Source organism: Passer montanus, unplaced genomic scaffold (assembly GCF_014805655.1).
Source record: "Passer montanus isolate IOZ18808 unplaced genomic scaffold, ASM1480565v1 scaffold6, whole genome shotgun sequence".
Lineage (NCBI taxonomy): Eukaryota > Metazoa > Chordata > Aves > Passeriformes > Passeridae > Passer > Passer montanus.
Window position 1 is genome coordinate 4,829,047 of NW_024371037.1, and position 23,244 is coordinate 4,852,290.

Here is a 23,244-nt window from a genome sequence, read left to right on the forward strand (position 1 = left end):
AAAGCTTATTATCAGATTTCACCAGACCCTTTTGTGCCTAAATGAGCTTGGAGATCAGTTAATCCCACATAGTTTGATGCTCAGCCACTTGTGTATGGCAGATTCTTTCCACAAAATTATATATTATTTTTGTTCTTATGTGGCTTTCTTACTCCTGTTACAATGGACTTTGTTCTCTCCACATCATCATCTATTAGATCACAGAATACTTAATCACATTATGAAAAGCTGCCTCCTCCTGAATAAGCATGGAGTTTTTCAGTCAGATCTGCTTTAGTTTCCACAAAACCTCTCTGGGTTGGCACAGCACTAATCACTTCAGAGCTTTACTCCATCCCCTCTCACAAAATCTGGTGTGCAGTCTGTTGCTTATGACTGTGGGCAGCACTTGACCTGCTGCCTTTGTACTAATGCCTGATGCTCATCACTGTGGAAGGTGATCTGGTGATAGGATATTCATGGAGTTTTGGTTTCTTCAGCATATTCAGGTTCTCACAATCCCATTGATAATGGACACAGAAAGGGCTGTGCAGTGTAAACTGCAAGTATCCATTTGTATGATGCACAAATGTGTATTCAATATAAATAGAAGCGCTTGAGTCCCTAATTTTTCCTTGCTATCCACTCACTGAGTGAATTCTCTGTGCTTTCCCAGGCCATAAAATCCCTGGTTTTCAAATAACTACAGGTACAACAACTGTTGACTGGAGGAAGGGCTGAGGGAAAGACCCAGGTACAATCATTGATATTCATCATTTTATCTTTAGCTCCTCTTCCAAAGGGTGCTGACACTTGCCTTGAGCAGCTTCCCTGTATTTTAAGCTTTCTTGATCCCTTTTAACAGTGGATCAAGCATTTTTTCTGGCATACATTGGTATTTCTGCTCAATTGCAGGGAAAGAACTTGAACTTTAACAAGATCCCTATAAAATCACTGATTGCAGTAGACATAATACTATGGCTCTTACCTTGATCCCTTCAGGGAAGAGGTTTTATTTACCATGAATAAAGATGAAGACTGACAAGCAGACTTCAAATTAAAGCAAAATCTTGGATTACTTGTGGAACCAGGATTTAACAGCTTAACATACTCTTTATATAGGTATTATATTGTGAATTTTACCCCTTAATGAAAGCAAACTTGTCATGAACAAAATCATCAAGACCACTCACTGACAGACAAGAATTTAAATAAAATTTGCTCTTATGAGATCAATTTGTGCCAATTTCCATGTCTTAGATGCTTATGCCTTTTCCAGGACTGATGAATGGAATCCCAACCACTCCAGAAAACATAGCTGCATGCTGTAATGTGCATACGCTTAGGGAATTTACTTAAAATGCTCACTTTACTTACTGTAACAGCATGAACTCCACCACCCACTATTTGTATGACAATATTTTACAAGGATACCTCAAATCTTGAAAGCATGGGGACAAATTAAGCATACAGGAGCTGTCAAATATTTATCTTGCCCAAGAATGTTAGATTTATTAGATTAATGCCAAAGATGATGAATGCAGTTCAACTCCAGTAAAGGAGCTGGCAGAGCAAGACAAGAGGCATCATTGCAGAGATGCTTGCTTCAAAATCATGTGTTGCAAAACATTGGATGTGCCCCTCCTTCCCTCCCCATGTGCCTTTCCTCTCCCCTGCTAGTCGGCAGCTGGGCCACAAGGCAGTCCTGTCAGCTGCTTAACAGACGCATAAGGAAGAGCATACCATGTCAAACACCTCATTTGGGAAACCTTCTTTTTTCCCTACTCTCCCACAAGGTCAGTTTCAGTTTATCTAGTGAATATGAAAGTAAGCAGCTTGCCCCTCTCTCCACAGCTTGTTCTGCCATTCTTTTCAAAGAAAAATCTTGGGTGAATGTTGTACTTTACTTAACATCTGAGCAGAACAGTTGATATGTAGCTCATCACTAGATCTGAGCAGAAAACCTCTGCTTTGGGCTGGTAGTGGCATGCAAAAGGTGGTGAGAAGACACTCATGGAGCTGTTCTAACAGGAATAACCCATTTTCACTTCTGGCCATCTTAGTTTTCAGCTCTTGCTTAGGCTTGAGTTTTGGTTGCAGCCATAGTCATAGCACTGATGGAAGTATCAGGGTGGACTGGTAGATAAGAGAGTGGGTGTGTGTACAAACACATTCTGACACAACTGAAGTAGAAACCTTCAGCAGGTTTACTGCAACTGAAGAAGAAAACCCTCCCTGTCACACTGTCAAAGACAACAGACAGACTTGCTGGGCAAAAATGTCATCTCCGTTCCTTCTTCTTTTATGAGAATAAACACCAGCTTTTGTATAAGATTACTATTTTCAGGGTACCTTATTTATTTACAATAATGTTAGCACATTCAATTTTGCTCAGGTTGTGCAAAATAAATATATTTGGAACATTTTCCTTTATATATATATTTTTTTTTGTTTCCATTCCCCATCTACATCATTTACTTGTTCTTTTCCTTCTGTTCTTATATATACTTCAAAGACATATTTTCAAAGAACAATTTCCCTCAGCATAGCTTGTCCCCGAGCTGTAGAAGTTTTGCTCACATATATCTCCCTCAGGAAAGATAACTTCTTTGCATAATGCTCTTTTAGGCAAAATCTATAATCATGCAAACAGGTAGAATATTCCCATGTGGGGCAGCTCAAGCAGGAAGCATCCACATCCGGCAAAGCAGAGTCAGGGTAGCACCACAAATATTTACACCCCAGATAAAATCTACATCCTGCAGATTGGACCACTATAAACAAATGCTATCCAACATGTCTTTCAAGGCAATCAGCTAAATAATTCACATATGGATGGGTGGCCTGATTCATGCAAGGGTATGGAAAGCCTGGCAAATGTAATGAATCAGCTCAATTGACATTTCTTTCCTAGAACCATCCCAGCCTTAGAACAGGATCTTGGCTTTGCAGCAAAGAAGAGCTTTCTACAGTCATTCAGTTTCTGGATATTTCTGATGATGCACTGGCAACCAATGCCACTGCAGAACCAGGACTGAACTTTCCCAGAGTCTTCTGTAAAGAATAATATAACTTATGTTTTCTAAAGATGTTGGCTGTAAAAAGTGCAGGAGGACTTGAAGAATCTGCTCACCACCCCTGATACCGGCTATACTCTATGTTTCTGTGCTTCTGCTCATTACAATGGAAATGGCATTGTGACCCTTTTCTCTTCTCCGAGTACCCTGAAGAGACAAATGGCCAGTAGCCTATGATTTTTGGGTGTCAACTGATGGAGAGCATGCCAAGGCCAAAGTTGTGACCTGGCAACTTCAAGGTTGAAAAACAAAGCAAAGCAAACAAATAAAAAACCAAAACACTGCCCCTCCAAGGAATAAAAACCATTCTTCTTAAAAACCATGGCAGGTCCCTTCATAGTCTGGAAATTTCCAGATCCATTTTTAAGGAAACACTGTCTGTGTACAAACAAGAGTTGCAATGTTTTGCAAAGTGGTAAGTTCCCAGCAGCTGTAATTTGAGATGATTCAGTTGACCAGTAACAAATTTAAGTCATGCAATTTTAAGGAAAACCAGCAAAGATAAACAAGACTTTTGTTTACGTCATTGGCTTACGGACTGACAATGAGAAATTTCTTACCTAAATGTAGATATTTTTGCATCTTGGCATTATTTCATGACATTGTCATGTCAGCTTGATCAAATTGAGTGCTGCAGTAACAGTACACCAGAATACTGCCTAGCTGTCTAAAGGAATGGTTATTTTTAAATACAATGTCAATTTCACTACATTAATTGAATCAAATAAGGTTGAGGCTTGCCTTGAATTTAGCCCTAAAAAAAATTATTAGGCAAGCAAGTTGTCTCAGTATTTAATTTTTACTTTTATCCTTGTTAAATCCCTTAATTAAATACAATATTAAATTCAACATTAATTAAAGATTATTATGAAGGTTCAAGTAATATGTTTAAATGTTTTAAAGGAGGCAGAAAAACAAAACAAGAACACGAGTTAGGCTTATAAATAGATTTCATATAAATTAAAAATTTAGCATTAAAAAAAGTAATATCCTGAATGCATGGGGCATTTTTTCATGTTTGCTAGCACAAAAGCAACAGCAAAGGTTAAAAGCAGTGGAGATGGTATATACTGTACAGACAGGGAAACAGCAGCAAGGTCATCAGCAAGAAGAGCAGCAGGACAGTGCCCTTATCTGTCCCTGCTCACACCAATATTGTTCACACTGGTATAGTTCACTCACCTGCAATTAAGAAGTGAGGTGAGGAAGCTGATTTCACCTACTCAAATTCAACAGTCCCATAAAAAGGCTTACTTTGTCCAGGAATCAAAGGTTTACGGAGACAAAGCCAATGTAGCATCTGAGAATGACACTAAAAATTATACTCAAGCTGCACAATCGATGCTAAGTCAATGCTGAAAATAGATTTGCAATGGTTTCCCTCTAAGTCTGTAATGCATTTGCTTTTCTAAGCAGGGACAATTCTCAATTTTTGTTGCCAGACACAACAAGAAACTTGATGCCAATATTCTCACTTCTTTGAGGTTATAAAATAATATCCCAAATGGGCAAGTCAACCTGCTTTTTTTGTAAAATACCATGGACAGACACATTAATTTGAGAGAGTTACCTTCCCTCCCATTCCCATCACATGCTAGGAGAAGGAAGAAACCTGTTACAGTGTGGGTGACAACCACGCAGTTGTATTCACCAACCTTTACAGTAAGAAAAGGACAACAGTTTAGGCTGGTACCTTTGACAGAAATTTGTCAATGAATCTCCTCTTCACATCCCCCCAAAAGTTCAGCTTTAATATGACAAAGAACTGATGTGAAGCCCTATTTTACCGCACCTAGGTTTTCTACTTGGTTTTGCTAGACTTGGGTAAACTGCTTTTGCCTTCTCTTGATCTCTCCAGGATGCAGCAGCCCTTGCCAAAAATAATTTTCCTTCACAATTCCCTTGCAGAGGTTTGCACTGTTTTAATGCTGTAGCATCACATATCATTTTAATCCCTGCCTACACATTTTAACATTTCAAACACATGATTATTTATAAGCAAAATGCCACCAGGGGTTTGGCGAGGTAAAGTGGTTTAGTGGGGACTGAAACTGGGGAAGGGGGAGAGGGGAGGGTGAGTCATCATTTGGTGTTTTTAATCCTTCACTCCTCCTCTATTGGGCTTTGTCATTAGCAGTAGCATTTACTCACTTTGAGCAGGGCCAAGACAGCAAACAAGTTCTCTGAATTTGAAAGCCAAACAATTCAAAGTCCTAATTCAGCCATGCATGCCAGCTCCAGGCTGTTCAATCCCTTGAGACCCTTTTTGTAGCCTAGCCTTTTCCCTCCTTTAAGTGCCAACTCATCCACAGCCTTTGGCTAGGGTTTTGTGCATTCCCACCTGCTCCTGCAAGAGGGAGAACAGACTGGGATGGAGTGACGCCATCCTTAAGTTTTGTGTTGTATTCAGGGCTGGGCATTGCCACACCAAATGGAGCAAACAGGTTACAAAAACTGTTTGCACAGACAAAGCAAGGCACTTGACAATCACCACCACTCCAACTAAAACACCATTTGGAAACAAGTTGCACTGCACACTGAAGGGGAGACAGCACTTGTTCAAAATCTCCTCTCCCTTTCAGTCGTTGCTCAATAGAGCAGCAAAAAATTTGTCCTCCAGCCCAATTATACCACTCTGCTGATGCTCTAACAAAAGGAGAGAGAGCCATGACAGAAATAACAAGATAACCTGCATCTCTAATGGAAGCAACAGCAGGAGGTAGAAGAATTAATTTCTGTCACACACCATTTTTCTTTCCACTTCAAGCACCCTTTCCCTCTCTAAAAACTCCTTCTATACATGTCTCCTGCAAAAAAGAAAAAACATCTTTGAAGAATGATCTTCCCAAGACTACCTATATCTCATACTTTTTTCAGTTCCACTGAGAAACATCTCTGCCTTAAGGTATGAGATCTGGGCAGTACAGGGATTTGAGCCCAACCTGGGAATTGACAACATGAAGGTTCCAGCTCTGGGCTTTTTAGGTCTGCTTAAGTTTTGAAAAAGTCTTTTAAGGGTGGATGCCTCGGGTTCAGCTGCTCTACATACCCATGTTTCTGCACCAAAATACTTGCACTTGGTTTCAAAAGAGTGAGTACTCTGGAGTTCTAAGCATAATTTAGGACAACTAAGAATATGAAGAGCCTTTGAGAATTAGACTACTTATTTCAGTAAATTAACTAGGTAGCAACTGTGAAAATGCTGATGTTAGACAGTATTTAGCTTCCTGGGCTATAAATGGATATAATTTTTACTTACCTGACAGGTGTGTCATGAGAATTAGCTAATATTGACACTTTGATCTTTAAAATGCTTTGCCAAGTATTAATTAAGGAAGGAACATTTTGCATTTAAAATACCAAGTGTTTTGAAGTTGAATTTGTCTCCATCCCTCTCCTAAAATGGAAAAGAATCTACTGTTTGTTTTTCTACATATTCCCCAGGAGATAATTTCAGAGAGACATGAGAAAGAAGACTGACATGCGGGTCTGTGTTTCAAGGAGGAAGAATGAATACCTCTAAATAAATAGCTGTGTTTTGTTGCAAGAATCTGCTCTCCTGTGGGTCTTCTAGCCAAACCTGTAGACTTAGTCAGGTGTTACTGGATTAGAGAGAAAGGTCACATACCCTCCAATAAACCACGTTTTTATAACTAACCTACAATGTTTTTTTACAAGACAAGTCTCAAAGTGAAGTATGAGAACATACCATGTTTCAGATATTCAAGTCCGCAACTGCTGGTAAAGTGTGGCCTCATTTCTCTGTAGAGGGAAAGGTGCCAACATATGGGGAAAACTATTACAGTTTATCTGCAGCTAGTGATATGAAATATGTAAGAAGCTGTGCAATGCTTTTGTTAGATGGGTCACCCTGTAGGCTTCCGCTAGAGAAAAACGGAGAGCCAAGGCTTGCCTGTGGAGCCAGCTCTCTCCTAGTGACTCCATCCTGGTTAAGGGCAGGATGAGAGCAGAACTTTGACTATGGGCACTCACATTGAAAAGATCTAGCAGCAAAGGCATGACATTTGGCCTTTACATGACCCAGTGAATATAAACTCAGATTAGAGGGAAATAAAAGATTGTATTTGATGGCATGTGTGGAAACAACAGCATAAATAAGTGTACTCTGCACACCCTGGAGAGGTCGTTATGCAGGACTTTCCTGTGGTTGTTACTGCTGGTGGTTACAGCCTGACCTGGTGTCACAGGCTACTCATGCTTGTAGTGCAGAGATGTAATTTCTCCTGGAGCTGAAGTATTCTCCTTAAAGTTAGCCAGGCAACACAGGGAAGACCAAGACGGAGGGAAAGAAAAAAGCCAGGATGTAGGTACTGGGAGATGCCAGAAATCACATGCATGAAGACAGATGCAACCCATGTGTAGTGCCCTTGCATGCTCTTTAGGGCTTCGGTGTGACAGGGAAAAAAATATGTGGGAACTTTTTGCAATGTCACGTTCTTGCCCATGGCCCAAAGCATGCTGAAAATATGGAACAATTTTTACCCATTTTGGTGACTTAAGTCTTATGGATCTAAAGACGTGTCTTAGAGGTGATTCTGGGCACTTAAGTCTGATTGATTGTCATGTATAGAATAAAGGTTCTTTATGCAACTCCTTCATGATAGTCTCTATAATGGGAGACTTCTTCCCCTGTTTCCCTGCCTCATTTCATGCACAGCATAGACATTACTTAATGAACTAGTAACTCCTAAATATTTATTTTTCTCCTTATTATCAAGTGTGAATCTGTGCTTTATTTACTTTATCCAAATGTTGCTGAGAATTATTTATAGCATTCACAATATAGGAGCCAAGCTTTTAGAAACAATAATTAATTTTAAAATAGCCAGCTGGATCCTCAAACTAAGATGGACATTTTTTGAGATGGACACTGGTTTTGAGAAAATATTTTATAATTCTAAAAAGCATCTCTGTAGACTTTCCAGGAAGAACCTGCCTGCCAGCTAGCAGAGCTTGGTGACAGCACATGACATGATGGGGTCCTCACCCTTCACAAGGGTGTTTGAATCAGGCTATTTACAATGCCAGTGCAGACATTTTACATAAGGAATACTGCTGAGAACAGTGAAAAAACACTCAGTGCTACATTAAGAACTAGTTCCTGGGATTGCAGATTACAAAATGTGCAGTGAGAACCTAATTTTGGTATCTAATCAGGGCTGAGTGTTCTTCCCCTCATCCTGTGCACTCTCTTGCCTGTGCTCTACTTGATGGTGCCTGCTCCTGATTCCCTAAGGTACACACTCCTCTTCCTTCTCCTTGCAGTCACTGCCTCAAGATTATTTTGATGTATCGTCAGCATAATTGGCTACACAATTGGCTTTTCATCATCTCCACCAGACCGTTTTTTGTTTTTCCTAGCCTTTCCTTATTTTGAACAAAACCCTCTCCCTCTCCATTTCTTTTCACCTCTTTGTGAGGTAAAGAAACACAGCAAGCCAACATTTCACTGGGTTTATCCAGCATTCTAGCTTGGTCTTTCATCTATTTGAAAGGTCAGTCCAAAATTTCATTGGATGAGTATGAGCAAGAGCAAGTTTACTCCACCTTCTGGCTTTATGGGTAACCAAAGCTAAAATTCTACCAGTTATTCTGCCAAACCATTACAATGTATTTAAGCCAAAGTTTCAAATTTAATTTTCAATTTTGACTAAACCAAAAGTTTTAATAAATATTTCTAGACATGCTACACATCAAAACGGATGATCATAAGAGCATGTGCAGGATTTCACAGATTCAGGGCTCTACCTCCAGTTTGTGAGTGGCTGCAGCTAAAGCCACTGCTCCTCTTGGTTCCCATGATCTTTCCCTTCAGCTGTCTTTGTATGTAAGAATATCTCCATAGCCACTTTTGAGATGCAAAACTAAAAGTGCATATGAAAAGGTGTTTTCTCCTCTCCACAAAAACTTGTTGATTTGGTATTACTGCAAAAAGCCCCAGCCAATTAATTTTTGAAAATGACTGATGTTTAGAAGGATAAGTCTCTAATTTTAATGTCAGATACCTGAAAGAGCCATATCAAAAAGTAGGTTTACATTTAGGAGTTCAGATTACATTTGTACAAAATCAAAATATCAGAAAAACAACATATACTAGAGATAATATTTATTTTTACATGAAGGACAAAATGCTAGCATCCATCTTTGCAGCAGGATGTATTTAGTCCTCTGCCAGTTTCAGGATCAGCTAATAATCACATTGCCAATATTACACTCCTCAGCTTCCTGAAATACAGCTCTACTTCATGTGTTTTAGTTGTTTCCACATACATACATGAAATGACATTTTAACTGGGCAGATATCTTTTATAGCTCAACTGACACTCAAATCGTGCTCTCCTGCTAAACAAACCCTTGAAAACAACAAAGAAGAAAGAACAATATTCTGCTTATTTCACAAAAAATAGTAACTAAAGATAACCCTTCCTGAGTTTCCCAGAAGTAACAGTTTGAGATCGAGTGGTGAGAAAAATGTGAAAGCAACTGACAAAAAACTTCTACATGTACAAACTTGTCACACACATGGGATAATTCAGGAAGTGTCACTGGCCTGAACAGGGTCATTTGAAATGTATTTTTAGGATCTTGAGACAATTAAAGTTGTCTCAGTAAATTACTTCAGACTGCATTGTTTTGCTCAATACATATTGGAAGGTTTTAAAGGACTTCATTTTATACTTTATAGGCCTACATACATTTCAAACTGGGCCAGATACTAGCAATGGAAAGAATCAAGGCACTGCCTAATCTGTAAATCTTCAATTTAGGTATAATGATATCAAATCTAACAATCTTCATTTCAAGCAATCTTATATTAGTAGACAACTCTACATAAACCAGACAGTACTTTGCAATGCTACATGCAGCTCCTGCAGTTTTCAGTACTGCTGGTCAGCCAGTAATTATTGAAGACAAGTTAGTAAAACCTGAAAGGCTAGAATTACAACTGTCCCAGCTTGTTAGACATTTAAGACATAATCACTGTCCTCTTTAACATCTAAGTCATTAATTCTACACTTTATTCAGCATTTGGAAAGGCTTAGTTGCCTGCTTCCAAGCTCATCAGTCAGGCTCTGGGAAAAGGAAGGTGAGATCGTGGGAAAAATGTAATATGAAAAAACCACTGGAACGAGTCTGTGGTAGCTGGAAGTTCATGACTGTTGCTGCCCTGCACATCAGAGCCACTCAAGGTCTCCTGGGGAGTGACTTGCAGAGACACAGCTTTGCCTCGTACACAAATATACACATACAAATACACATGTGCAGGCACACAGTTAGGGGGTTCACATTATTACGAAATACAGATAAGGAAGGAAATTACTTTAAGAAAAATAATGGCGTATTCACCAGCAAAGTAACAGTTTCAAGAGGTTCTAGAAAATGAACCAAAGCTCTTATTGTTAGAGAACTATTGACTCCAGGTTTGAAAAAGTGACCTCAAGTGAGCAATGATGCACTTAGCCTGGAACTTGCAGCTGCTGTATTTCACTCTAAATTGAATTGCCAATCCACAGTGCAATCTTTTTCTACTATAATCTCACATCTTCGGGGCAAGTATACCAAAAATTACTATATATGGGGTGCATTATTCCAAGTTAGACTAAATTCCTCTGGAAATGGAAAATATGTCTGCATTACTGAATTTAAGAATCCCTGTGGGTATTTGTATGGGAGTAGTGGTTTTTTTATCTTTTTAAGGGTGCTTAGTGACAACTTCATGTCATTTTCCCTGCAATAGTTCTTAAGCATGCAAGTGACTAACAGCATATGGCCCCATTAAAAGCATTTAGGTATATATTAGCCTATAGACCCACATAATAGATATTCTATACCACACACACACATATGCACAGTGATCAGGTCCTGCATTCTCACCATAATAAAAGTGGCTGCCAATTTAGCATGATTTATGATATCACCAATGTCAGTGGTTTGCAAAGATAAATAATTGACACATGCTCTGAAAGACTTACATTCACTTTTCCACTAAGTCTTCTTCACTATAATCAAGTTATTTTCCAGGAGAGTTTAATCTTCTTACTAAATAAAAGAAGGTAACAATTAAAAATATATTCATATGCATTAAGCTATGTTCAATCACATTAAATTTATGAACTTTAAAATATGATTTAGGATCATCTATAGTGTAATATAAACTTGTAATTTGATTACATACAGCCAGTTTTATTACATTTTAAACACAACTTTATCACACTATAACTTTCCATCCTGAAGCTAAATGGGACAATGTTCTCTATTTCAATAGCTGCTAGAATAGTAAATCAGATGGACAGTTGCTCACAGATGTACAACTAATTACTGAAAAACTGAGAGTAAACGGATGCATTACCCAAAAGAATGCCTAGGATTACAGATGGGTTGTTGTATGACTTGGTACCCCTCTAGCCAGAGCTTGAACATGCTCTGACCAGTGGGAGTACTTGGCACCTCCCCTGACCAAACATTTAAGAATGGAAGAGAAGCAATGTCTGTCTTTTTAGGGAAGGATAGAATACCATCAAATATTTTTTAACATCACTGTATATGCCAAAAAGTGGTAAAAAGGGTTCATGTAAATTGTTCAACATAAATATGAAGATAACAACTGTCCTCAAAAAAATATCCCAGGCAATAGACACAGTGAGTGTTGTATGTCTCGACCTGTTTCTTACACAGAGCTATCTCTCAGTGGCTTTGAGGAAAGCAAGCAATGCACCATCTGTTTACAGCACAAGCCAACACATCTACTAAAAGACCTCCACATGGCAGTTCCCAGGTAAGAGAGCCCGAACACCTGGCAAAGTCCACCGCCTTTTCCCAAAGCCATCTCATCTCAACTGAACATGACTTTTAGACTCATGTAACACTGGCTTTTAGGGAAGTCAGACACAAACATCAGCAGGACTTTTATCTTCTCTTCATGCTTCTTGAGGCTGCCCAGTCTTAAACCAAACTTATTTTGCTAATGTTCCATGGGATTTAATTTCCCGTGTTCATACCCTATATGCAGTTTCTTTGGGAAGATGCTCTTTCAGACTGTGTACATTCATCTCTTTGCAGGGATTCCATGGGATTTAATTTCCCATGGAATATGCAGTTGCTTTGGGAAGATGCTCTTTCAGACTGTGTACATTCATCTCTTTGCAGGGAAAAGCTGTATGAGGGAACAACCCTCACTGGGTAGAGGATGAACATGTATGCTCAGCAAAATTGTGAGATGAGGCATATGGGAGAAGAGCTGGGTGAGATATTTAGACCACAGCTGCATGACACAGCTGAACTGGAGACTGTAGAATTGGACTGCGGAAGGTTGTAGGAGGGAAGTGTAAGTAAAGCAGCCAAGCCAAGAAACAAACAGACAAAAAATTAGACTGTAGGACCAAGGTAAAGGGCAGATTTCTTTCTATGTCTTACCAAGAACAGGAAAAACAGATCTGGTGCAACTTAAACATATAAAGAAAAAGAAAATTCAGAGTTAAAAGGAAGTTAAAAGGAAGTACAAAGGAATGCAAACCATTGACAGCCTGTTGACAGCCAAGAAGGAAGGAGGTGGAGGTAGTCAGCAAGGAAACAAGACTTGATCCTGCTGAGAAGTTTGCTTTTTATATCCATGTTTTCTCTTTCCTTATGAGCATTTTTGCAAGCACTGTTGAACAGTAATTTAGGCACGTCTTGCACAATTGGTTCCCCTTCCAGCCTTGCAGATGCCAGAACTGAGGTGCATGGAAATTAGTATTTGGCTGAGCCTCGAAAAGTAATCAAATGCTGTCAACCCTAACTGTTATGTCCAGCCAGCTATACCCCCAATAATAAAGGTATTGTTAAAGGTATATCCTTTGCTAAAAATATCAGAAATGTATTTATTGAGAGGACTGGTTCAGTCATAACCCAGGACCTGGCACAGAGTCATCTAACTACTTATGTGGGAGTTCTCACATGGATACACCAGGCATTTCAATCTGTAGTTCAGCTGTGCCAGAGAATGATGCTACCAAATTGTATTCAATTTTCTGTGTTATAAAATTGGATGCCTTTTCTGTAAGAGGCTTGGGACACAAGCCAGAAATCTTGCTCACTGTCTCCCTATGTATTCAGACTGAGTCATCAGATTTTCCAGGTTTCTCCACTCAAATGGCACACTGCTTTGGATGGACACAGGTGGTACCATCTGCCACAAGGCTTCTTTGGTTTGTTTGGTTTTGTTTCTTCCTTCTACCTCCTGCTCCTAGCACAGCAGCTCTTTTTCAGTATCTTATACTGGATCTGGTTTTTCATGGTATGGGTTTGGCCCACAGGCCAGTCAAAATGGACTGCTTGAACTAAAGGAGCTTCACTACATAATTGTTAGCACAGGTCCTCTAACAGCAGGAAGCACTTGCAAAGTGACCTGAAGCAAAAAGTACTTTGACAACATAGACAATTTGTTCTTTAAAGGTGGCAGAAACCATGAGCACAACAGAGCAAGTTGGTAGAGGAATGGGTACATAATCTAACTTCAGTCTAACAAGGCTAATCTTCCTGTTTCTTCTCTCTCCACTAGCTTGACAGAAAGAGTCCTGCCATGGATTGTCTTGTGGATTTGGAATCAATCTTTCCTGAACTACTTTTTGGAGAGGACTCCTTCTCCCCTCCATAACCTGCAGAGGACAGAAAGAGGTTATACTACTTTTAGTTCTTATCCTGTCTCAGTCTGAACTAGCTTAATTGCTCCCACCTTTCACATGACAAAATTTCTGCCTTTCAAATCAAAATACACCTTTAGGGGGAAAAGATGAAGACCACCTTGTATGACCAATGACCCAGCAGAAACAGGACAACTGTGAACAACCTCCCCATCCTGCAAATGCCCTCTCCCTTATGAGGCAACTGCACCTCTGTATTCAGGGTCAAGGTCTCAAATGCCATAATTTCAAATAGATGAAAAACTCAGGCTTATTGGTTGTGTCCAAGATCAAAATTTTGCAAGCAGGTAACATGCTGCCCTGGCACTGCAACTGCCAGGGAGATAATGGCTTCTGAAAGCAGCAAGGAACAAAGTATGACACTTGTTCTGCAGCGCCTAAAGCTGATGCTGCTGTAAAAGTATGGGTAAGAACACATTGAGTTATTTTTTCTTTTTTTTTTCTTTTTTCTTTTAATGCTTGCTTCTAGAGCTAAAAACAGATCATAAACCACTTTTCTTTGAGGAAGGATCTTGTTTGTTTGTTAAAAAGGGCAAGCACTGGGTCAGGGATGGAAAGCTGTGCTATCCGGTTCCCAGACACAAACCTCATTCCCCTGAGCCTTCAGCTATATGTAACATATGGAGCAGATACTTTTCATATAGACTTTTACATGCCCATGGAACTTTTATCCAGCTGTTGAGCTAACAAGCACAGTGCCCTTGATAGGATGAAGCACATAGGATAACACTACATACTGCTTTTTGAGCTTGATTTTGAGAATGGATCTTCACATTTAAATGTTGGGAATGCGACATGACAACACGGAGACCATGTCCACACGGGAACAGGATATAGAATTTAATCTTAAAAACTTTAGGGTGATATCAGATGTAACCTAATACTCTAAACATTGAAGTGTATTTATATCTCTAATTAACTCAGAATCACACAATATCTGGCCAATGCATTATCTTCCCTCACCTTTGATTCTCGAGCTTACATGACTCTTGGTCATGTCTATTCTGCCTTCTCCACCTCCTTGACCACAGACACCAGATTTCACTCCTAGCACATAAGCTCCTGAGTTTTATTACTGACTTCCTTTCTCCTCTGCTTGGCTCACCACTGTTCTCTTGGCTGGCTCTAGACAGCACTTTATCAGAATGTAAGGACACCGACTTTTTTTTCTGAAGCCTCCCCCTTTCTTTTGAGAGCAAATGGAGCCAAGGCCAGCCAGCATGACACACCCCCTCCATGCAAGGGACCTATTTGTGCAACCTGTTGGTCTCCCAGCAATGCAAGATGCTCCCCACGTCATGAGCATCACCTAGCACAGGACACAGGAGACAGACAGCATTACAGCAGAACAATGTTTACTCTTAGTTTTCCAAGAATTCAACATAATCCTGGCATAACCAAATTTTGTGTCCTGGTTTCATCCAGAACAGAGTTAATTTTTTTGCAGTAGCTGTGAGGGGACAGAGCTTGGAGCTGTGTGGGCAGTCCAGGTTGTTATTCTATACCATCCACATAATCACTGGTGGGGGAGGGGTGTGGAAAGCTGGGAATAAGGGACTCTTATTCTAGGAAGAAAAGTGTGGCTTTGGGTCACACAAAAGAGTGGCAGGTTGGTCATTACTAATTTTCTCAAGTTGCATCACCTTGTTGGTTGGTGAGCACTTATTTCCATGTAAATCACCCTCTTTTTGTATACTTTTGCTATTAATACTGCTGCTCTAACTGTTCATTTTTGTATCTCATTGCTGTTTCCAGTGAATTGCTTCTTATCTCAACCTATAATTTTCCCCTTTTTATGTCTCCAGTTCCCAACTCCACCCCTGGAGCAGGAAGGGGAAAGAAAGCAGGGTGAGCAAGTGCGTGGTTGGTTTGGGAAGAGTCTTGGGGATATGGGGGGGGCACTTATCTGAGGAATGCTGTTCCATTTATAAACCATGACACCCAGAATTAAAAATTAACCAAAGATCACAAGTTCAGTTTTCCCTCCACTTTCCTACTCCTTTGAAGTCCTAAAACACTATTTCTGTTTCCCTCTGTTCTCAATTCTCTCATAGTCCTCTTTTTCTTTAATCCTTTGGCCTCTGTGGGGCAGGGAAGAGGCAAAGAAACATATGGGAAAACGAAGCAGACTGCCATCTGTGTTTGTGCTGACCCTAAAAACCAATATAAACACAGACCAGTTAGACTAGTTCACATTCGCCAGCAGTTTTCAAAGTACTGAAGTAGCCCAATCATTTCAAAATACCACAAGCAATTAATTGACAAGAATTATTAGGAATCCTGTGTTTTTCTGGTGTTATGCAGACTTACAGGTAGTTCTGTGCTTGCCATGATATATTCTACAGCTGCTGCTTTGGTTTAAAACAGCCCTAGCAACACCAACCATCCCCTCTTCATAGCACAGCTGTTAACTACTAACTGGAGAACACAAAAATTCACCAAGATTGTTCTACAACCATTACTGTTCAATCAAAGTAAATGGTGCAACATCCAAGAACACTGCTCCAGAGCCTCACACCTCAAAAAGAAAATCAGTATCTGTTATATTACATTCTCCCTTTCATCTTTGTGCCACTGAAGGCATTCCACAGGCAGTTTTACTTCTGACAGCATGATTTTCTATCAGTCTGCTCTTGTCTGGATTTGAAATAGGATACTACATGAAATTGGATCCTGGTAGCCTCAAACATGCCCAGGCTTGCAGAGGAGGTTAAACAAAAAAGAAAAAGAAAGGGTTTTTTTAAACACAGGGTGCTAGTAAAACTGATTTTAAAGTGCCACTTCATTTCTCTCAACTGGAAGTAATATATTGCCTCTATAAAGTATTTTATACTAAGTTCTTGAAATTCTTTATTTATACAATGCCATTGGTGCTCACTTCACCTTAGAAATTCACATTTTAATAGTCAACCAAAATGATACAAACCACCAAAGTAAATAAGACTACTTTAAAATTGGCTTCACTACCTTTTCCCATGTATCTGCCAAGCTAGGGCCCAGTCTTGCAGCCTCTCATGTACTCAGTACTCACAGAAGAATTTGAAGGTTTGAACCCCCAAAGTAAATAAGACTTTAAAATTGGCTTCACTACCTTTTCCCATGTATCTGCCAAGCTAGGGCCCAGTCCTGCATTGCAGCCTCTCATGTACTCAGTACTCACAGAAGAATTTGAAGGTTTACTCCTTGAATTACAGAATGCAGCCTGCCTTACTGGAGAAAGGAGCAAGCATGACAGTGTGAGTGTGAAAAAGGAGAGGAAAAAATGCAACGTGTAGCAAGGTAAAAACGTTAAATGGAGAATGAGGCATGGATAAGAGACAATAAGAGACATAAGGAGACAGCAGCAAATAATGGTGTGGAAAACAAGAGAAAAGACATAACAGAATGAAAAGTTTATCCTCAGCACTGTAGGGCCGCATTTGTATGACATTCAACAGAGAAGAAAGTAGAGGAAGAAGTGGATAGATGTGAATTTTATTTTTAATTTTATTTAAAAAGTAAAAATCACCCAAAGTTCATTCCTTTGTCATCCTGAACTGAGATGTCCATTCCTCTGAAGTGGGGTATGAAAGGATGTAAGGACTACTGGTATGATGAGCCAGGCAAGCCTCACCTGAGACCAGCTGGATGGATCAGTGAAGTTTCCAGTGTCTGCTTTTATAGTGACTGATTTCTCCCATGATAGCCCATTGCACTGCAAATTTCATTCTTTTGTTTGTTTCTAAAAGTGGAAAAAGGAACCACTACAAAGCCCGGTTGGAAGCTTGAGTGAAATTTCATCTTCCCCACTGAGAAATGTATAAAAATCACAACCTTCTCATTAATACAACAGTGGCCTGCCTGTGCCTTTTGCTGAACAGATCAGAAAGCATCACAGCATTCCAAAGTTACAACAGCAGAAATGTCTCATTTGTCCATCAAATCCAATGAACAAGGTGAATCTCAGCCTAATTGCAAGCAATATAAGAACACTTTCCTCCTTTAAATCAGACAGAAGGGCTCTTCTCATCTTCAGTGCCTCTCAGAGAATCAGCCTGATTCCCTCCACACTCTCCCTTGCTTTATCTGAGACCTGTCTTCCTAGTCTGGAATCCTTCAGAGCTGGGAACGGGACCCCTGCCTTGCTTCCCCTCATCTGCACTGATTTATGTTAGCAAGCCAGGCCAGCTGGCCCCTGCACACCCAAAGAGCCCATGCACCCTGATACTGTTCACTTAAGAGAAAAACAAACCAAAACCACCCCCAAACACCCCTGTCCCCCAACCCTAAAAAGCACAACAGTCTAGTGTGGCTTTGCCTGCCAGGCTAAAACTTGGTCTCTCCCTGTGAGCCTAATCTGCCTGCTGCTGCTGGGCACGGACACTTCCCTGCGTGTAGCTGAACCCTTCTGCAAATATTTCAGAGGTTTTTATTTCTAGGCTGGGAAAGGGTACAGGCTACTGTTTCTGGTTCATTAGGAAAGATACATATGCTGACACTTTTTTTAAAAAAGAAACCATTCCCAACAGCGAGCGGAGCTGGCTCGGGCAGGCACTGTCCTATCTCGCCGAGCAGGTCACAGCAGGCTCTGTAATCCCCGGCTCTGCAAACACTGATTTCCCCGCACCCCTCCGCGGGACCCGAACTGCCCGGTGCTCCCGACAGAGGATGAACACATCTGAAAGCACTGACAGGGAATGGATGGGCAAAACCCCAGCTGATCTCCCCGATGTTCAACCAGCTCCAGGTTTTCCCTTGCCAACAACCAGTTTTTAATATTTAAAATTTCTTTTTTTAGGTGTGATTTTTCTTGGTCCCCCCCCCCCCCCCCCCCCCCCCCCCCCTCCCTCAACTTTATTCCTAATCTGCCTGCTGCTGCTGGGCACGGACACTTCCCTGCGTGTAGCTGAACCCTTCTGCAAATATTTCAGAGGTTTTTATTTCTAGGCTGGGAAAGGGTACAGGCTACTGTTTCTGGTTCATTAGGAAAGATACATATGCTGACACTTTTTTTAAAAAAGAAACCATTCCCAACAGCGAGCGGAGCTGGCTCGGGCAGGCACTGTCCTATCTCGCCGAGCAGGTCACAGCAGGCTCTGTAATCCCCGGCTCTGCAAACACTGATTTCCCCGCACCCCTCCGCGGGACCCGAACTGCCCGGTGCTCCCGACAGAGGATGAACACATCTGAAAGCACTGACAGGGAATGGATGGGCAAAACCCCGGCTGATCTCCCGCGTGTTCAACCAGCTCCAGCTTCTCCCTTGCCAACAACCAGTTTTTAAATTTCCTTGTTTGTTTTTTGGTGGTTTTTTTTTTTTTAAATTTCTTTTTTTAGGTGTGATTTTTCTTGCCCCCCGCCCATAAAATTTCTGTCTTTCATGCTTACATGGGGCATGAGCCACGGGAATAAATGCTTGTTCAGTTCAAGCACTTTTTTTTTCCGCCAGCAGAGCAAACCGCGTTTGGATGCACACGAAGGGAAAGGCAATATTTATAAAGGAAGTTCCCACACTTCCTCTTCAAACAAATCACTTCTGGCTGGTTTTGCAATTACAGGCCTACCGTAAAAAGGGGGTGGAGGAATAAAAAAAACATTGGGTATACTATTTCCTTTTAAAGTCGCTTGCTCCTGAAAATCAAGCTTCCAGAGAGGAAGGAGTTAAGCACTCAGGACAAACTGTCAAGTTTTCAGTAACTAATTTACTCTTCCTGTAGGCCTGGAGGAAATCCACAGCTGCCACAAATATTCCTTGCTCATTTCAATACTACTCGTTGTGAAATGGATTTTAATGGCCAAGCAAAGCCATCCAAACCGCAGATGTAATTAAAGCCACTGAAACTGGCTCCGCAGAAGGCTGGGAAGCACCCGTGCCCTACCTGGGGGCAGGTGCCGTGGTACAGGCTGGCAGGGTGGCAGTGACACCAGGACACCTCAGCTTCATCCTTGGCACAGCACACGGTGCTGCTGCTGACAGGATGGATCCTGCTCGCCGCGAGGGCAGCAGGGCTCATGGCAGACAAGGTGCAGCAGGCCGTGCACAGGGAGCCAGGATCAGGGCCTCTGCAGGGCAATGCTGCTCCATCTGGAAGCATTTGCTCTCACCCAGTTTCCATCCCACGCCCCGCTCCCCGGGTTATAAAGCTCTGCCACCCCAAAGGCTCTTGTTTGCAGTGTTACAGTGCTAAAAACCTCGTCATCCATGGGCAAACTGTATTTGACAAGCTAATTTCTCTCCACACAGAGTGGCTAAAGTCTGCAATACTAGCACAGGAAGTAAAGATTTTTTTCTGACAATTCACAATAAATCAGCTTCCTATTTGAATTGACATACCTTAATTTCTTCTGCAGTGAGTCAAATTACTAGTTTACCCAAAAGGTTGGTAGTCCCCTGGTATTGAAATCTGTATTAGATCCATACCCAGCAAAGGAAAAATAAAGTTTTCCCGAAACTCTTATCCAAAGCGTGGGAGGATGGAAAATAAGATCAGCATACCTTGCTGAAAATAGTTCTTGAGATAAAAGATATGATTGCTCTGGCACTAACCTTCCTCCTCCTTCCCTCCCTCCTCAGTCACACTGAGGTGCAAATGCCTTAGGAAACTCCCTGCCCCTACTATGCATTTTTTTCGAGTTTAATCTTAGGTTAGAACACAATTGGATTTGTGCTTGATTAACCTTTCATGCAAGAAAATTCCCACACCTTTCAGTTACTAATTTCATTTGATAACAGCTGCAGAAATCTTGCTCCATATTTGTGAATTTAAATCCTTGCCAAATTCTGTTTTCTGGTGCCAGCTGCTCAGAATAAAGCTAAAAAGCTTTCCAAAACAATTATATTTAAATTATTAATTAACACCACTTGGAATATTATGACTAAAATTAATTAGTTTATGCAAAGGTACCTACAAACCTGAAACATAGTAACAGTGAAAGAGGTTCTTTAGTTGATGAATAATTAATACAGCTTTTCATTTGTTTCACCTCATATGCCAAGTAAGACAAAAGGAAAGTCATTAATGCAAGTGGATCACAAAGGTAACAACAGCGATCATTACACATTTATAGCCACTAAACTGTTTAAGTGAAAAGTTTGCAGGACTGAAAATACTTCTGCAATATCAGATCCAGAACAAACTAAAATACAGTTTTGACCATCTGGATGAAACAACAACGAAAAGAGAAGCAGAGCTGCCTCCTCAGCTTGTTTGCTGTAGGTAAGCAGGAAGATCTGTCATCAGCTGTAAGAAGTTAGGTCCTCTGAAACCTCTGTCTTCAGACCCCCAAGATTCATCAAAGTGGCTTCCCACTTCTGCAAGCAAAACACCATTGTTTGGCCAATTATCTTCACATTTTTTACCATGAAGGCATGTGATTTTATACCCACATACACACTGTTTCCTCTCAGGCGCAAAAGAAGCATTTTTGTAGTCTGACATGCTCCAGGTTTCCTGGCAAAGCACAACTCTTTTAAAAAAGTGGGTTTTGGTAAACAGTGTGCAGATTTCCTGGGGATTACCAGAACTACATACCTCTTGTTAAAATATGCTTCCGTGACATGAGATGATGTCAACGGAAGAACAGCATAAATCATTAATTGCTGCAAAACTAAAAGCTTAGCATGTGTTAATTTACAGCATTCCTCGACTTGATTATGCGACTAGGAATCAGCAAGCAGTTGCCATTATGCCAGTGGTCTGACACTACTCTGCTTTCATCCTACTTAGCCATTAAATTTTTACACAATTAAAAAAAAAAAGTTGGATTTATACATGTTTGTTTTTGTTTTCAAAATTACTCAGAGTATCTCTCCAGAGAAATGTTAGAGACTAAAAAGTATCTCAGTGGGAGAACACTCATTGCAGTTTAAATGTTGAATTGCAGCAGAGCACTACGAAATGACGTAGGTGTTTGATCAAAGAGTTTCCTGTATGCCCTGTTAACAGCTCCTCTGTGTGAGGCAACAATAGGGATATTTTCACACTGTGCAAACACTAACTTTGCAACATTTCTGCTCCAAACAGGAGGCACACCTGCTTTCCTGAATATACAACATACCTTCTCCTTCCTTGTTACTGCTACTGCACTTTTTTTGTGCTTTTCCCCATAGCCTCCTTTTATATTCCATCAGCTGAAAACAGAGCCAGCAACATTAGACTTGAAGTTCCTACCTCCTGACATAAGCAGACTCAAAAAGCTAGACAAAACAAGTTGTCCCATTTCTGCATTATCTGGGCACTGATTTCAGAATCTTGAAACCCTTTTGCTCACAAATGAGAAATGATGCGGCTTCCTTCATGATAAACTTTCTCCAAACAAAGCTTACCCAACTGTGACACAAAGCCTGCCTTGCCTTGCCTGGAACTGTCTCATACATGGAAAAAAAATTCCATGAGTCTCATCTTCACCTGCCTCTTAGGGTACTGGAAATGAAAGATTTTCCATTCCATGAATGACCTGCTTTCCTTGCAGCACCCCTCCTTACTGGGTCAAAACTTTTACACTCCTGCTAATTCCATGCCTGCAACCAATATGTACTGCCACCAACCCGTTAGCACATGCTTTTCATATCTTTCAAACAGATGGTAGTTTGGGGACGAATTACACTTGGTTTCACAGCTAGCCCAATCCCAGGCACAGTGTCATCACCACAGACAAGAGCCCACAGATCTGTTTCCATTTGACTATAAAGGTCTGCTCCACCTTTGCAATGATAAAGTACTTAATGGAGAAGATTGTGGCTTAAATATTCCCCAGACCAGGGAGACTTTTTAAGAAGCAGCACTAGCTCACTCCACTTAGAGGGAAAAATGATCTTCTGGCTGAGAAATGCTCTCTGTTCTCCTGTGTTTGGGTCTCTGTGGCTACAGAGCTGCATGGAGGATTGTGAACTGAAAGTGATGTTAGAAAGGCAATGCCGTGGTTTTTCTGGCATGAAACCTATTTTGTACCCTGTGCTGAAAGAGCTCTTGACATATTATGGTCTGGAACATACACGTGTTATGCCTATGGCCATAAACTAGACAGTTTTGATTTCTGGGTCTCAGCAATAGCCAAGTAACTAGAAACAAATTGTTTTGCCTCTCCTTACAGAATGTTATAGTGAAATGAGATCCTGGGTGAATGTGATGATTTTCCCCTTTCTGTAAAGAAGCTGCAGTTTTTCTCAGTATTTCCTCTCTATAGATATACCGTGCTAAGGAACCACTTGCACTGCAGGACCCGAAGCACCCCATGGCAGAGCTGTCTCTAATTGGCATGCCTGTCTGCCCATCTCACCCAACAAAAGAAAGCATTAATCCACATCTTCAAGAATTCAATAGTCATTTAAGCAGAAGGTCAGGTACCTAATGGGCTGTCAAGTTCAGGCTGTCTATCCCTCTGTCTTCCTGGCTCCCCAAGTTCCCAAGCCTTGACTGAAGGTCCTTAAGATCTGAGTACTTTGTTTTCCTGCCAGAGCACTATGAAGGCTAGAGCACAAGTGACTGCTTTGCAAATTTAAGTTG

General features: G+C 40.8%; 1 protein-coding gene across 7 annotated transcripts in view; it reads right to left on the reverse strand.

The window, feature by feature from the left end:
- Positions 1-23,244, reverse strand: part of PLXNB2 (plexin B2) — a 253,069-nt gene that overhangs the window by 102,402 nt on the left and 127,423 nt on the right. For 6 of the 7 annotated variants that reach the window (XM_039726862.1, XM_039726864.1, XM_039726863.1 and 3 more), the window contains one exon: positions 11,051-11,117. The exons of the other annotated variant lie outside the window; for it this stretch is intronic. In XM_039726862.1, coding sequence (XP_039582796.1) covers positions 11,051-11,052 — 2 coding nt within the window. In that variant the 5' untranslated portion in view covers positions 11,053-11,117. The remainder of the gene's footprint in view (positions 1-11,050; positions 11,118-23,244) is intronic. 7 annotated transcript variants of the gene reach the window in all.